Source organism: Monodon monoceros, unplaced genomic scaffold, assembly GCF_005190385.1.
Source record: "Monodon monoceros isolate NGI ecotype Baffin Bay Population unplaced genomic scaffold, NGI_Narwhal_1 Super_Scaffold_12, whole genome shotgun sequence".
Taxonomy (NCBI): domain Eukaryota; kingdom Metazoa; phylum Chordata; class Mammalia; order Artiodactyla; family Monodontidae; genus Monodon; species Monodon monoceros.
The window spans coordinates 98377591-98395317 of NW_021703768.1; the positions used below are offsets into that span (position 1 = coordinate 98377591).

At 33.6% G+C, this 17727-nt stretch overlaps 1 protein-coding gene across 4 annotated transcripts in view; it reads left to right on the forward strand.

The window, feature by feature from the left end:
- DMXL1 (Dmx like 1) overlaps nt 1–17727 on the forward strand; it is a 130782-nt gene that overhangs the window by 66612 nt on the left and 46443 nt on the right. For all 4 annotated transcript variants that reach the window (XR_003792589.1, XM_029216002.1, XM_029216003.1 and 1 more), the window contains 5 exons: nt 2820–2998; nt 7573–7703; nt 12495–12580; nt 13989–14190; nt 15453–15570. Coding sequence is in view for 3 of the 4 variants with exons in the window: in XM_029216002.1 (XP_029071835.1) it covers nt 2820–2998; nt 7573–7703; nt 12495–12580; nt 13989–14190; nt 15453–15570 (716 nt within the window). In the remaining variant the exon portion in view is untranslated. The remainder of the gene's footprint in view (nt 1–2819; nt 2999–7572; nt 7704–12494; nt 12581–13988; nt 14191–15452; nt 15571–17727) is intronic.

Here is a 17727-nt window from a genome sequence, read left to right on the forward strand (position 1 = left end):
GTTGATCTGAATTCAGCCAAAATTGTTATATATATTGATATATTTTTAGTTTCTAGTGTTTAAATATGGCCAAATGAAAACTGACAGGTCTAGAATATTTCATTTTCCTGACAACCTATTCATCTATTCAGTGTCAATGTATTGTATATTGAAGATGAAATACATGCTTAGAACCCTTAAAAATCTGTTTTTAAAAAGTGTTTTCATAAACTTAGTACTATGAGAAGATTTTAAAAGTTACCATTTGTTTTCCTTGTTCTGGTATAAATTCTGATTTTAATTTTCTTTGCAATAATGGTCTTACGAACTAAATTATTTTTCTTTCTACATGTCTATTATATACTTAATGTACTTTTAGTGACATAAAATTTAAATATGACTTAAGCTTTGTAATATAAGAAAATGGTAGATGATTTTTATTCGACTTTAACTCAGCAGGTCAGAGTTCTTAACAAAAATGTTAAGGTACATACATAAATCAGTATTTTATTTTTTAATCAAATTTACTTTGTGATTCCTACATATGTTAATGAGGGATTTATTTTTTCTAATTAATTAAAACTATAGCGTGGGTGAATGTTCATGGAGTTCTGAATTATTCTATTATGGTTAAGTTTTAAAGTAGACAATCATATAAGCAATAGCAGTTTTTGAAAAACTTTTTTTTCTGCTAACAGTGAGAAATCCATACTTTTGCTTTTTATTGCATATTGTAAAGCAAAACAAAATATTTTAAGAATTTTTGTTGTGTTTCATAATAATGTTTGCAGGTATAAGAATTGTCGTTATTCCTGTGCATACCTTAGTTTTTCTTTACCTACATTCTAACTTCTTAATGCCCCTTATAATTCATAAGCTCTATCTATATCCAAGTTCCTTTTCATTTCTCCCTAATGCTGATTTTTTTCTTTTATTACTAGTAAAGTAGCCATTTACTACCTTAATAATGGAACAGTAGAATCAGTTTGTATCCAAGGAGTGACACAGTTCTTGATATTTTATTATTAGCTTTTTTCAGAAACAAATGGTTAAGCACCCAGCAGCTACACAGTTTCTCTTGGTGCCCCTCAGCTTCATGACCACTCGAACCCAACGTGATATAAGCATAAAGTTGTCTTAGGTCTTGCTGCAATTTGAGGGAAAAGAGGAGGGAGCATCTACCCTAATGATAAGCTTCAAATCATTTCTTGTTTGCTAGGAGGTATCACTAAGGTCTTTTAATTTGTAGCATTTCAGGTAGTATAACATTCGGTACTGTGAACCTGTTTGCCGTTTTTCCCCTGTTGTCCTTGTGCATCAGAAATGTTTCAATAAGAAGTTTTATACTTCTGGAATTGAGTCTGTAATTTTAAATGTTTCCCCTCAGTGTGGTTAATTTCTTGTTTTCATGTCAATTATCTGGGTTCACACACTGTACTTGCAGATGATTTTCTCTCTTAAAAAATTTTTTTTATGTTTTGCTTTAAAAACTGTGCTTTTTTATGACATAGCAAGCTTGGTAAAATCTGTGAATTTAGCATTGTAAGTTTTATTTTTCCCTAAACGTCTGTGTTCACATCACATGCCTTCTAACAATCTAAAAACAAAACAAGGAGAATAGTAATATTTGTCAAGTGATAAATTTATTTTAAAGCATAGCATTAATTTTTTTGACAGATTAAAAAAATACCCTTATATTCTAAATTTTTTACTCAATGAGAATTTGGTAAAACCACTGTTTAAGTTTTAGAATGTATATAAATGTATGCAATATATTAGAAACATGATTGTTGATTATCAATTGCTTATAAGATCAGAGAGAAAAAATTACACATTGAATATGATGGTTCTTTTTAAAGTCATTTGAATGATTACATACCATTTTTAGCAATCCCTTTGTATACTGATTTTATTCATCTTTATTTCATTTTTTCTGAAGTAACTAAATTATTCTGTTAGACTCAGCTTGGCTGTAGCTTGATATAATGCATGAGCATGCTGTTTATGCAAGCTAAGTAGCTTCAAGCAATAAAACAAAATTGTATTAAAACACAAATACTTGTATTCCTTTGGAAGGTAAGTGACTTCTTGCTGTAACCATTAAAGAAGAATATTGGTTTGCCTTAGTATGGGGTTGTTTACCTATCTATTAGACCATGACTATGTCCAGGAGATCCTTGATTTTCTATTGGTGATTTGCATCTAGTGACTTAGTATTGATTAAAGATTTGTATAACTTGTTTTTCTTTGCTAATGCCCTTAATACTCTAAGGTAAAATACTTAGAGAATATTGACTGTTAAATGTTTAGAAGTTAAAACAATAAAGATTGCATTTTCTCCCTCTTCTTTGTTGTTCCACTGAGTAGAAAATTCTACCTCCAAGCCATTTCTAAAAGTCTGAATCAGTTTAGTAGGTAGTTTTGGTGTTTGAATTTTTTAATATTTTCAGTGAAAAATTAGTAGTAGTTTTTTAGTAGATAAAAGGCCAAGTGATTACTGAAGAATCTCATAACTGAGTTGTTGCCTTTAATTACCACTGACATCCCATGGTATTCTTCCCCCCCGCCCCATGATATTCTTAAAAAACAAAATAGAAAGATGTAGATAATTTAGATAACTCAACATTCAGAGAGTAAGGGACAAGATGAGATAAAAACAAAGATCACTATACAAGATGATTTTTGTCTCACTTCCTCCACTATTTTCTTACCTTACTATCATAATAATCTCAGTTTTGTGTATGTACTTGTAGTTCACCTTAGGTCTTACGTAAAAATAGGTGAAATCAGAACAATGAAAATTGTACTTATTTTATAATACTTTATTTTGTTCTTGTTAGTTTCTTCACTAGTGGAAGAAGGAGAGAAACAGAACAAACGTTTTAGGCCATCAAAAATGTCTTACAGAGAATCTGCCTCAGTGACCTCTTCCTCACCACCAGTAAGCCAGGAATCACTGATAGTTAAAGAGAAGTTCATTCCACCTGAGCTCAGTATCTGGGACTATTTCATTGCCAAGGTAATACAAGTGTTATCCAGATGATTATTTGTGTAGTTAAACAGAAATGAAACTGTTTAAAATAAGTGTAATTGTTGGTGTTTCCAAATATTTTTCCACACTGGTTTAGAAAATTTTCATTTTATCAGGGTACATTATCACAAAATATACCCTAAAATATTTTGGACATATTTCAACCAGGTTTTAAGGCAGTTCTTTTATAAATTATGATCTTTGCATTTTAAACAAAGCAACGTTCTTAGTAAGATGAAAAGATAAATTGGTTATTAGCACCTTAATGCTTGATAGTAATTAAGGAATCAAGACTGCCAGAAGTCAAAGTGCCATCCATACTCTAATTCCTTTTCTATACTCCAGGCAGTCCTGCATTGTCCTGATATACACAGATTTCAGTTTTTAGTTAAATAACATCAGTCCCTCAACAACACTGTTCAATTTTAAAGTTACCACAATTTATTAAATATGAGCAATCACATAAAGTACAAACTTTCCTGCTAGCTATTCAGTCCACAAATCATGATCAGTGACCAATCACAACAGTTCTTTCAAAGTCTGTCAGTGATTGGTCATTTAGTACCTGTTATTCAGTATTCAGTTCATACACAGACAGAAAGGCATGTGGTTGTCTTGCCTCCTTATCTCCCATAATAAACTCAAGTGACATTTTACAAAACTGGCTAATCAGAAGAGGGAATTGGCTAACACAGATAAAAGTGCAACTGCAAAATGAAAAGTGATAGTACTGGAAGTGAAATTCAAATCAAATATAAGTAAAGTTATAGAAGAAATAGCTAACTTTGGGAATACTGACATTGCTGTCATTTGATACATTTTATATGTACAGCCAGAGGCAATTAGTAAAGGCCAGCTTATCAACATAAATGAGGAAAGTGTGGCAAAAGGATGAAGATGTCCCAGAGATAGTGAAATTGGCAAAAAACTTCACATTAAAAGAACTGGGTAATATTTCACAACATTGAAAGTGCAAAGAGTAAAAAGTTGGACGCTGATACAAACTTAGAAAGGAGTATGGCGATTTGCTAACGATTAGAAAAGAAGCTTGCTTTGATTCCTGAGTTAGAAGAAGGCCAGCACTGTTCAAAGTACTCTTGATAACTTCCTTACAAAGAAATAAAACACTTTAATTCTCAATGTTTCTAATTACAGTATACTAAATAAGTATTGTTTTTACTATTTTTTTTCATTTTCCTATACATTTATAGCTGACTGTAAAAGTTTTTAATGTTCTGACAAATTTTTAAATGGTCACAGAACATTTGTAATTTTTGCATGCTTCAGGGTAAAGAAGGGCATTTATATCACCTTGTTTCACATTGCCTTTTGCAGTCATTGATTCATTCAACAGATGTTTATTATGTACTCTGTTTATATTGGAATATCTTTATTTCATCTTCATTTTTAAAGCATACTTTTACTTTTGCTGGGTATATGATTCTTGATTAGCAAGGCCTTCTTTAGTTGTCTTGTTCCTGGATCTGGTTAAATTTCTGGCTGGTCTGCCCTTGTTCCAATCTGTATCTCAGCCTCAGGCTAGTTGAAATGTTAACCTTCCCTAATTGTTTGCTGCTGAGAACTCTTGTTTTTGACAATGCTGCTGGGCATGGAATTCGTTGTTGTTGTTGTTTTTTTAATTGAAGTATAGTTGATTTACAATGTTGTGTTAATTTCTACTGTACAGCAAAGTGATTCAAGTATTCATTTATATACATTATTTTTCATATTTTTCATATGGTTTATCACATGATATTGAATATAGATTGAGGACCTTGTTGTTTATCCATTCTCTGTATAATAGTTTGCATCCCCTAATCCCAAAGCCCCAATCCCTACCTCACCTCCCTCTTGGCAACCACAAGTCTGTTCTCTACGTCTGTGAGTCTGTTTCTGTTTCGTAGATAAGTTCATTTATGCCATATTTTAGATTCCACATTTAAGTGATATTATATGGTATTTATCTTTCTGTTTCTGACTTACTTCACTTCTTTTTTTTTTTTTTTTTTTTTTTTTGCGGTATGTGGGCCTCTCACTGCTGTGGCCTCTCCCGTGGCGGAGCACAGGCTCCGGACGCGCAGGCTCAGCGGCCATGGCTCACGGGCCCAGCTGCTCCGCGGCATATGGGATCTTCCCAGACCGGGGCACAAACCCGTGTCCCCTGCATCGGCAGGCAGACTCTCAACCACTGCGCCACCAGGGAAGCCCCAGTTCACTTCTTATAATCTCTAGGTCCATCCATGTTGCTGCAAATGTCATTATTTCATTCTTTTTAATGGCTGAGTAGTATTCCATTATATATATGTGCCACATCTTCTTTATCCATTCATCTGTCAATGGATATTTAGGTTGTTTCCATGTCTTGGCTGTTGTAAATGGTGCTGCAGTGAACAGTGGGGTGCATGTATCTTTTCGAATTATAGTTTTCTCTGGATTTATGGGCATGGAGTTCTTATTAAAGTCAGCCCCCTCTGGCCAGGCCACAGAGTTCTTTGTCCTCACAGACTGCTGTCCCTGATAGAACAAATGGGCCACAGAGGGCAGAGGTTGGGTTAGGAGTACCGCCTGGCCAAAATGCCAAATGCTCACTTTTTACCAGAGATTCAGTAGTTTTTCTTGAATAAATACTTCTCTATGTGTTGTATGTATTTGATCAGTTTCCAGTATCTTTAAATGGTTGTTTTTGACAACTTTTTCCAGTTTCATTACTGCTTTTTGGGAAGAGGACTTACCAAACTCCTCGCTCAGCTTTTCCAGAATTTCTGCCCTCCCTGCTATGTTTCTTTATTGGGCTTCTTTGGACCCAAGATTTTATAAGTTTTCTTTTCAAATTTCCCACATCTCTTCTTTCATCCTCACTCTTAATTGATGACATCATCTTATGTCATTAAAAAAAAAAATAGAACCAGACAAAAGTCTTTCATCATTCTCTTGTTCTCTCTTGTTATTATCAAGGAAGCATCCTTCCTATCAAAGATTCATTGCTATTCTGAATCCTGTCCTTGCTTTTCTTCTCTACCCTTCTCTCTTCACTACTGGCTCTTCCCTTCAGAGCAGAAATGTGCTCTGCTGTCTCCCATTCCAAATCCTGCTTTGATCCCAAAACTTTTTCGAACTATTATCCCATTTCTCTGCTTCCCATCCTCCTTCAACTTTTCAAAACTATAAACACATTATCTTTCTATTACCATAGGTCCCGTTCATATTTACTCATTGTATGACTTGTGACACTACCACCCCACTAAACCCGCTGTTGTTGAGATTCAGGTGGTATCCATGTTTTCAAGTATAGGAAACTTCTTTGTCATCATCTTATTTGACTTCTTAGCAGTATTCAACCCATGTGACTATTTCCTCCTTTTTGAATTACTTTTCTCTCTTGTTGTATTGATACCAGTCTCTTCTAGTTTATTTCCTAACCTTACTATTTATTCCTTCATAGTCTTCTTCCTTCTTCCTTTTCTGCCTGACCTGTGAATCTTGATCTTCAAGATTTAGGTTTCTGATATTTATTTTCTTTAGTACTTCCCATGTCACAACCAAAGTCCTCCCATTTTAGTAAACGGCATCTTCATCCTTATAGTTGCTCAAGCCAGAAACCCAGAAATCGTCTTTTCCTGCTCTTTCCCTTGCTCTCCAAATTGATCAGTAAATCTGTGTTTTCCCCCAAATATACCATGAATGTGTTATTTATCTCCATCTCCATCACACACCTGTATCCAGACTGCCAACTCTTGCCTTAGTTACTGATGTCTCCATTTCTTCTCTTGACATTTGACTTTTCTCTCATAAGGCTATGGTCATAGTAACATTCCTAAAGTATAAATCTCAATACCTATCCTCTACTTAAAACTCATCAGTGGCATTCCATTACACTCTTTACTGTGTTGTACAAAAACCCTACCTGATCTGTCATCTGCTGTTCTCTTCAACTTTTCTCCCAACACCACCCTCTTGCTTTAGTAGGCTTCAGCCAAACTTCTTTTTTTTTTTTCCATACCAAACTCTTTTACCTTATTAAAGCCTTTTTACATACTATATCTACTACCTAAAATGCTTTTCTTCCCTCTTGTTAAATGGCTTATTCCTTCTTGTCCTTTAGGTCTCACTTAAATGACACTTTTCAAAGAGGCCTTTCATGATCAGCTTATCTCAACTCTTGTTAATATTCTTGATCCCAATGCTATTTTCTTCTTTATAACACAGCTAAATACAATTTATATTTAGTTTTCTATTATTTGCCTGTTTTTTTCCCCCACTAAAATATAAGAACTGTGAGGACAGTGACTATATATATGTCTTAAAATTTCTTACATTGAGTATACTTTTCACACATAGTGGATACTTAATAAATTTTTGTTGATTGGATGAATAAATAAGGGAATTGTGTAAAGTGATGTTGAAGGCATAGAATGTCAAAAAAGAAGCAACCAAGTACTGGTTACTTTGCTTTCTTACAACAAAGTACCCCAAAATGGGATAAATTGCTGATATTAGACTGTATAATTGAATGTGTTAAATCAGATAGTTGGATGATAAATTCTGTAACCTTTTTATTTTAGCCTTTTCTACCTGCTTCTCAAAGTAGAGCAGAATATGATTCAGAGGAGAGTCTGGAAAGTGATGACGAAGATGAAGATGTTTTAGCTTCAGATTTCCATCTCCAAGAGCATTCTAATTCAAATTCATATAGGTATGGAATATTTAATTTTAAGCTTCTTTAAAAAAATTCATTATGTAATTTTGAAAATAATACATGAAATTAATAGCTTGGTGAATTATATTATAACCCAGATCTCTTTAGCTGAAATTGTTAAATTCCCTTCCTTAACAATAATTCCACAGTTAATTTTTGATTACCCTTGAATGGACAATCTGTACTTTTTTTCAGCTCTCATAAATCTTGCTGTCATATCATTCCTTGCCCTTTGCTCCCTACAATAAACAAACTGCACTGTTTTAGCCTAAAAGATCTAATGTCTTTTCAGTACACTAGTACTCAAAGATGTCAGTGATTTCTGTCTTAAAAATGGCATATGTGGAACACATATAAAAATCATAAATATTCAAATACCCTCAAAGCTCCAATGCTACATTATTATCCTTACATGTATAAGTGATAGTATGATATGTTGTTTATATCTGAAAGGTGTATATATTTTATTATGACATGGTATGTTAATTGTGTGATAGAAAAATATAACTTTTCCAAAAGAAACAAGTAAGTATATTAGGGAAAATGAAGTACTTCTTTATCGAAAAGAAAAGTTTTTATGAGATTTTTAAAAAATTAATTTTTATTGGAGTATAGTGGATTTACAGTGTTATGTTAGTTCCTGCTGTACAGCAAAGGGAATCAGTTATACATATACATATATCCACTCTTTTAGATTCTTTCCCATATAGGTCATTACAGAGTATTGAGTAGAGTTCCCTGTGCTATACAGTAGGTTCTTATTAGTTATCTGTTTTATATATAGTAGTGTATATATGTCAATCTCAGTCTCCCAATTTATCCCTCCCCCGCTTTATCCTTTTTCACCTTGGTAACCATAAGTTTGTTTTCTACATCTGTGACTTTATTTCTGTTTTGTAAATAAGTCCATTTGTACTGTTGTTTTAGATTCCACATATAAGCGATATCATATAATATTTGTCTTTCTCTGTCTGACTTACTTCACTCAGTATGACAATCTCTAGGTCCATCCATGTCGGTGCAAATGGCATTATTTCATTCTTTTTTGTGGCTGAGTAATATTCCATTGTATATATGTACCACATCTTCTTTATCCATTCCTCTGTCAGTGGACATTTAGGTTGCTTCCATGTCCTGGCTATTGTAAATAGTGCTGCAATGAACGTTGGGGTGCATGTATCTTTTCAAATGATAGTTTTCTCCATATATATGCCCAGGAGTGGGATTGCTGGATCATGGTATAGTAGCTCTATTTTTAGTTTTTTAAAGAACCTTCATACTGTTCGCCATAGTGACTGTACCAATTTACCAATCTACATTCCCACCAACAGTGTACGAGGGTTCCCTTTTCTCCCCAGCCTCTCCAGCATTTATTGTTTGTAGATTTTTTGATGATGGCTCTTCTGACCAGTGTGAAGTGATTCCTCCTTGTAGTTTTGATTTGCATTTCTCTAATAATTAGCAGTGTCGAGCATCTTTTCATGTGCTTTTTCGCCATCTGTATGTCTTCTTTGGAGAAATGTCAATTTAGATTTTCCACCCAGTTTTTGATTGGGTTGTTTGTTTTTTTGATATTGAGCTGCATGAGCTGTTTGATATTTTAGAGATTAATCCCTTGTTGGCCACTTAGTTTGCAAGTATTTTCTTCCATTCTGAGGGTTGTCTTTTTGTTTTGTTTATGGTTTCCTTTGCTGTGCAAAAGCTTTTAAGTTTAATGAGGTCCCATTTGTTTATTTTTGGTTTTATTTTCACTACTCTTGGCAATCAGTCAAAAAAGATCTTGCTGCAATTTATATCAGAGAGTGTTCTGCCTTTGTTTTCCTCTAAGAGTTTTATAGTATCCTGTCTTACATTTAGGTCTTTAATCCATTTTGAGTTTATTTTTGTGTATGGTGTTTGAGAATGTTCTAATTTCATTCTTTTACATGTAGCTGTCCAGTTTTCTTAGCACCATTTATTGAAGAGACTGTCTTTTCTCCATTGTATATTCTTGCCTCCTTGATTGTAGATTAGGTGACCATAGATGGGTGGGTTTATCTCTGGGCTTTCTATCCTGTTCCATTGATCTGTATGTCTGTCTTTGTGCCAGTACCATACTGTTTTGATTACGGTAGCTTTGTAGTATAGTCTGAACTCAGGGAGTGTGATTCCTCCAGCTCCATCTTTCTCTCTCAGGATTGCTTTGGCTATTCGAGGTCTTTTGTGTTTCCATACAAATTGTAAAATTTCTGTTCTAATTCTGTGAAAAATGCTATTGGTAATTTGATAGGGATTGCACTGATTCTGTAGATTACTTTGGGTAGTATAGTCATTTTGACAATATTGATTCTTCCAATCCAAAAACATGGTATATCTCTCCATCTGTTTGTGTCATCTTTGATTTCTTTCATCAGTATCTTATAGTTTTCTGAGTACAGGTCTTTTGCCTCCTTAGGTAGGTTTATTCCTAGGTATTCTATTCTTTTGATGAGATGGTAAATGAGATTGTTTCCTTAATTTCTCTTTCTGATCTTTCATTGTTAGTGTATAGGAATGCAAGAGCTTTCTGTGTATTAATTTTGTATCCTGCAACTTTACCAAATTCATTGACAAGCTCTAGTAGTTTTCTGTTAGCATCTTTAGGATTCTCTGTGTGTAGTATCATGTCATGTGCAGATAGTGACAGTTTTACTTCTTCTTTTCCAATTTGGATTCCTTTTATTTCTTTTTCTTCTCTGATTGCTGTAGCTAGGACTTCCAAAACTATGTTGAATAAAAGTGACAAGAGTGGACATCCTTGTCTTATTCCTGATGTTAGAGGAAATGCTTTCAGCATTTCACCATTGAGTATGGTGTTAGCTGTAGGTTTGTCATATATGGCCTTTATTATGTTGAGGTATGTTATCTATGCCCACTTTTCTGGAGAGTTTTTATCATAAGTGGGTGTTGAATTTTGTCAAAAGCTTTTTCTGCGTCTATTGAGATGATCATATGGTTTTTATTTTTTATTTTGTTAATGTGGTGTATTACATTGATTGATTTGCGTATATTGAAGTATCCTTGCGTATACTGAAGTATCCTTGCATCCCTGGGATAAATCCCACTTGTTCATGGTGTATGATCCTTTTAATGTGTTGTTGGATTTGATTTGCTAGTATTTTGTTGAGGATTTTTGTGTCTATGTTCATCACTGATATTGGCCTGTAATTTTCCTTTTTTGTGATGTCTTTGTCTGGTGTTGGTATCAATATGAGATTTTTATTTGCTGGTTTCCTGTGTTAACCTGATTTTGTTTTTTTGAATATATGGAATATTTACATGGCTCAAAAGTCAATCTGTGTAACTCAACAACAAAATAACTCAATTAAAAAATGGGCAAATAAGTTGAACAGACATTTTTCAAAATAAGCACATGAAAAGATTCTCACTATCACAGATTATTGAGGAAATGCAAATAAGAACCACAATGAGAGATCCCCTCACACCCATTAGATTGGCTATTATCAAAAAAAACCCAGAAAATTACAATGTTGGCAAGGGTGTGGAGAGATTGAAACCCTTGTGCACTGTTGGTAGGAATGTGAACTGGTGCAACCACTGTGGAAAACAGTATGACAGTTCCTCAAAAATTAAAAGTAGAATTACCATATGACCCAGCAGTTTCCCTTCTGGATATATACCACAAGAAATTGAAAGCAGGTGTTGAACTGGTAGTAGTACACTCATGCTCATAATAGCACTATTCATAATAGCCAAGGGATAATTGCAACTCAGGTGTCTGTCAGCAAATTGAATGCAATAAAGAATGTGGTAGATACATAGAGTAGAATAATATTCAGCCTTTAAAAGGATGGAAATTCTGACACACGCTACAATATGGATGAATTTTGAGGACATTTTGCTAGGTAAGATAAACCAGGCACAAAAAGACAAATGCTTGTATAATTCCACTTATGTAAGATACCTAGAATAGTCAAATTCATAGAGACAGAAAGTAGAATGCTGGTTGCCAGGGCCTAGGAGACAGGGAAAATGGGGAGTTATTGTTAAATGGTTATAGAGTTTCAGTTTTTCAAGATGAAAAGAATTCTGGAAATGGATGGTGGTAGTGGCTGCACAATATGAATGTACTTAATGTCACTGAACTGTACACTTAAAGGTAGTTAAGATGTCATATGTATTTTACCACAATTTAGAGTAGTAAAAAATCAGTACTCTAAGAAATAAATTTTTTGCTTGAAAAAAAAATGCCAAAGTATCTTTTTTTAATTAAAAAAAGGAAATCTGTATAAAAATATAAAATCTGAAGTCTCGTATCCCTTCCGTTTGAGTCCTCCTCTATACCCTCTACAGATACTTATTTTTATTAGTTTCTGGTTTATCCTTCTGTTTTCAAAAATACGGGTGTGTGTGTGTCTCTGTGTGTGTGTAAAATTTATTTCCGCTGCTTTCTTACACAGAAGGTAGCAGGTAGCATACTATAGATAATGTTTATAACTTGCTTTTTATTTATTAATACATGCTGGGGTTCACTCCATATTAACATTTAAACATCCTTTTGGCTACCCTAAAACATTCGATGATTCAGAGCTAGTTATTCAACCATTACAATTACCCTGATGGGTAATTTCTACTCTTTTGCTGTTGTAGATAATGCTGACATGAGTAACTACATGCATGTATTGTTTTGTTTTTGTGGAGGTATATCTTCAGGGTAGATTCCTGGTAGTGAATTGTTGGATAAAGAGTGTGTAGTCTTCTCAATCCCTAAGTAAATTTTTAACAGATCTACTGTTGCTTTATTTTTAGTTGGTCATTGATGCGTTTGGCAATGGTGCAGCTGGTGCTCAGCAATTTGAAGACTTTCTATCCCTTTGCAGGTCATGATCTTGCAGGTAATAAATAGCTTAACATAAACTTATATTGCCATTGCTTTTGATGGACTTATTTTGTATTTTTTTCAAGTAGTGGAGAAAACGCTTAGTAAGTTCCTATGGGTCTATCATATTGTTAGGTGCTTTTAGGAGGACAGGGTCCAAGAAAGCAGGGAATCTGAAGCTGATGTGATTGACTGTATTGAGACTGTGTTTATAGCTCTAGCCAAGGTGTTGAAGATTTAATAGTTGTAGACATGTAGGAAACTAAACAAAAGCAAAAATTTAGTAATTATTAACTCTTGAGGGAGAAAAAGGTTGTACAGGAAAGAAAGGGGCATGATAGTATACCAAGTAGTTCAGCTGTGATCTCTATTAACATATATATAAAACAAAGTAGACACTAAATTATCAATCTAACCAAAAATTATTATGGACTGTATTGGAATGATAGAGAGAGGGGAAGTTTATTCTCATATTTCATAGTAGTAAATCAGTAGATCATTTCTAAAATAGAAAAAAATCATAAGCATATTATTTAGATTTTTGAAGGTAAACAGCAGAAATAGCTAAAAGTTGAAAGGGGGATCAGGATTCAGCAGTTATGGAAGTGTAGAACTGGAAAGTGCTGACTTTTGTAATAAGTATTATTTCACTTTTTTTACCTTGTATATTATTTTACTTTTCAAAAGAAGTCTAGCTATGTGCTGTACATAAATTGGGCTGATACAAAGGCTTAAAGCAATTAATTTTCCTCCCAAACATATTTTTATAATATTCAGGTACATTTTTTGTGCGAAGTTAAAGTCAAAAGCAGTGATTGCTGTAGCAGTTATTTATTTATTTATTTAATTTATTTTTGGCTGTGTTGGGTCCTTGCTGCTGTGCCCGCCTTTCTCTAGTTGCGGTAAGCGGGGGCTACTCTTAGTTGCAGTGAGCGGGCCTCTCACTGCGGTGGCTTCTCCTGTTGCAGAGCATGGGCTCCAGGCGCACGGGCCTCAGCAGTTGGGGCTCACAGGCTCTAGAGCGCAGGCTCAGTAGTTGTGGCATACGGGCTTAGTTGCTCCACAGCATGTGGGATCTTCCTGGACCGAGGCTCAAACCCATGTCCCCTGCATTGGTAGGCGGATTCTTAACCACTATGGCAGTTACTTAAATCACGAGTCACAAATGTTATTCCAAGTTCTAGTAGTAAAGGTATGATGTAATTTTGACCTAGATTGCCCTTTTATTCTGTTGTCCTAGGCCACTAATTATGTTGAAGTGCTATACAGATTTATGACATTCTTTTCAATCCTCTGGATTTCTGTGCCCACCTCTCTTTCACATCGCCTCTGCCAAAATGTGTGTTTATATCTTATTCTCTACATTGAATGTAGCATTTTACTGCAGAAGATAAATGTGGGTCAATTTTATTTTCTCTTTATAGAGCTTCCAGTTAGTTCACCACTTTGTCATGCCGTTCTAAAAACTCTTCAATGTTGGGAACAAGTTCTTCTCCGACGACTTGAAATCCATGGGGGGCCACCTCAAAACTATATTGCAAGTCATACCTCTGAAGAGAGTGTGTCTGCAGGTCCTGCAATTCTCCGCCACAAAGCTTTGCTGGAACCTACAAACACTCCTTTCAAGTAGGGTTTCATATGAATACTGTTCTAATATGAGTTTTATTAAATCAGAATGTCATCAGGTGGTATTTAAAGAAAAAATATTTTAGTACTTCAATATTTAATTTGCTGTTCTAGGCTCATATCTGTGTCTTTGTGTGATGCATATTGTAGTCCGGATGTTAGCAAACATTTCTTGCAAAGGTTCATATAGTAAATACTTTAGCCTTTACTGGCCCTACAATCCTTTTTGCAGCTATTCAACTCTGCTATTGTAGAGTAAAAGCAACCATAGACAGTAAATGAATGGGCATGGCTATGATCCAATAAACTTTTTTTAAAATATTTATTTTATATTGGAGTGTAGTTGATTAACAGTGATGTGTTAGTTACAGGTGTACAGGAAAGTGATTCAGTTATACCCATGTAAGTATCCATTCTTTTTTGAATTCTTTTCCCATTTAGGCTATTACATTGTATTGAGACAAGTTCCCTGTGCTATACAGTAGGTCCTTGTTGCTTATCTATTCTAAATATAGTAATGTCAATAAACTTTATTTTTGAATATGAAAGGTAGGCTGGATTTGAGCCATGGGCCAGTGTTTTCTGACACCTACGTTGGAGCGGAGCTATTTGGAATAGCTAGTTAGCAAACTGTTTTACTGTACGTGAGGAGATAAAGCATTTGCACCAAGAGGTAAATCAATTCATTGCTTGCTTCGTTAAGAAAGTCTTACTACAAAAAATGTTAACTGAACTAAACAGTGTACTTAGTGGCTTAGTGACATAGTTGATTTACATTCTTTCATGGGCTCTTACCTCACTGCACATCAGTAACAGAGTTCATGGTCCAGTATGTGTTCACAAACAACACTTTGAGTAGTTTTGCTTCTAGATCTTTTGTAGGAAGCATACCTCTTTTGTTAGATCTTAAGTTCTTAGGTTAAAGGTCATCAAACTGCAGCCTGTGGGGCCAAATCCACTCTCCTTCTGCATTGTAAATAAAGTTTTGTGGATTACAGCCACACCCTTTCATTTTAGTATTACCTATGGTTGCTTTCCCACTTCAGCGGTGAAGTTAAGTAGTTGGGGGAGAGACCATATAGCCCACAAAGCCTGAAATATTTACTATCTCTTAAGAAAAAGTTTGCTGATTGCTACCCTAGACGATGTGGTCTGATTCTAGTTAATTTATTATTATAAACATTCATATAGCACCAAGGAAATATAGTCAGATTAACCAGAAATCTCTGAAGTGTATGATGAAACATATTGTCTCTCTGTAGATCTAAACACCATCTGTCACTGTCTGTGAAGAGACTTTGGCAGTACTTGGTGAAGCAGGAAGAAATTCAAGAAACCTTTATCAGAAATATATTCACAAAGAAAAGGTGTCTAAATGAGGTCTGTATAAATTAAAACTTGTTTGCTATTTTATTATTAAAGTCTTTTGTATTTTTAACTATAAAGAATAAGTTGCATTTTACAGACTTTTAAAAAACTCATTGTTTATGTCATAAACATGTATTATGTAGTTAATACATAGAAAAAGAGAGGGTCAGTATTTTCCTAACCAATTTAATTTAAAGTAACTAATTCAGATGTATTTGGGACTTTTATTTCCCAAAAAGATACTGTTTGACTTAAGATTTTTTGTCTTGTTTCCTGGTTTTGAGTTGTCATGATTACCATTTTAAGAGGCAAAGTGGAAATTTCCCATCATTTTCATGTGATAAAGTTTATCTTATAAGTTTCATTGAAACTAGGTTTGTATACTGCAAACATTTCAAATATGTACATTTTCCTTTTTTTGTATTGATTATACTTCTTAGTAAAATTTTGCAGACTGAAATTAATTTATAATTATACTGTAATTGGTTGATTATACCTTGATGTTATTATCATAAAGATTATTTTTCTCATTTAGTTCAGTGCTACTAGTAAGTCCAGTTTGATGATATGGGGAACCTGTACTGGAATATAAATTAACATATTGCCTCTTTCTTTGAAATAGTTTTGCTATTAAAAAGTTTTGGATAAATTAAACAGTGGACTTAGTGATGCAGTTAATTCCTTATCTTCTCATGGATCAGTAACAAAGAGTTCAAGACTGGAGGCTGGTTTGTGGATCACACTTTGAGAAGCACTGAACTAATCTAAAAGCAAGCTTTGCAGTTGTTGAAGTGGGAGGAGAAAAGGAAGATATTTCAGTTGGAAAAATAAGGAAATAGAACGGCTTCTTAATAGACAAGTTAGCAAAAAGCAAGATGGCATCTAACCTTATTGAAAAAGGAAAATTACATATATCTCATTGTCTCTCAGTTTAAGAACTAATTTGTAAGAGGCAACTGCATGTGTTGTTATTTACTATTTGCCTGATTGTGTAAATATATTTGAATAGCCAAGTCAGGAAACAAAATATATAGTGTTCTTGCTAATAACTGAGAAGACTTCTGACATGTGTACCTTAGTATATCACATTGAAATCTAGGCAAACAATAGATACAGTTAGATATAATACAAATTAATGTATTTCTTTTTAACCTTATGTCAGATATATCTTAAATATTTAGTATATGAATTCCCTTTAAAACAGTTTAAGAAATTTTTTTGATAAATAAAATTAAAAATGAACGTGCTAAAAAAAATGAATGTGCTAGATAAGAGTGTCAGAGTAACTATAATATGTTTACTGCTGAGGTAATGTTTCTTATTTTAAATATACCCTTGCCTAAAATAATTTATTACAAGTTAAAGCATCCTGATAATGGTATATGAAGCACTGCTGCATTCTGTGTAAATAGCATGTTTACTCTGCTTGTTATTACTTCTTTGATTTCTTTGATGTACTGTGTAATATGAACATGCAAATATGGCATAGTAATTTCAAGTACAAAATCATTTTTTAAAAACCGTTGCCATATTTGATTAATATAGTTGTGAAGATAAAAACATTTCTCCACTGCTGATATATTTAGTGCATTTGGGAAATGAAATCATTCTCAAAACAAACAAAACAGAAAACTAGTTTACCACTGGATTGTCTAGTTGAATCAGGAAATAGAGTCATTAAGGAAATAGAGGAGCATAACCAAGCCAGAATGCATATGGAGGGATAATGGATAAATGAGTACAACTATTCCTGTTAAATTCCTCTGCTGTTTTATTCTTAGTTTTCTTAGGAGTTTCATGATATCTTAAGAAAATTTTAGTTATTTTTGTATTCTAATTATTTTAATCAGAAGCATGAATATGAATGTTGCACTGAATGTTTTATAGCTATCATTAAGCTAAATATTTTCTCCGATTTTAGTTTTTTTTAATCTCCAAAATGAATATGATATACCTTACACTACTTTGATTAGCAGAATTTAACTTATTTAAAACCTGGCGTGATTAATGGTAGTTATTAGAAATTGATTGTTACTACTTTGTTGTTTTATTCTTGATGATGATAGTGACATTTTGATAAAGGAAATATGAAAAGAAAAATTTTATGTAGTAAAACATAGATGGAATTAAATAAAATATTAACTTTATAGAGTTGGTACAAAGTTATTT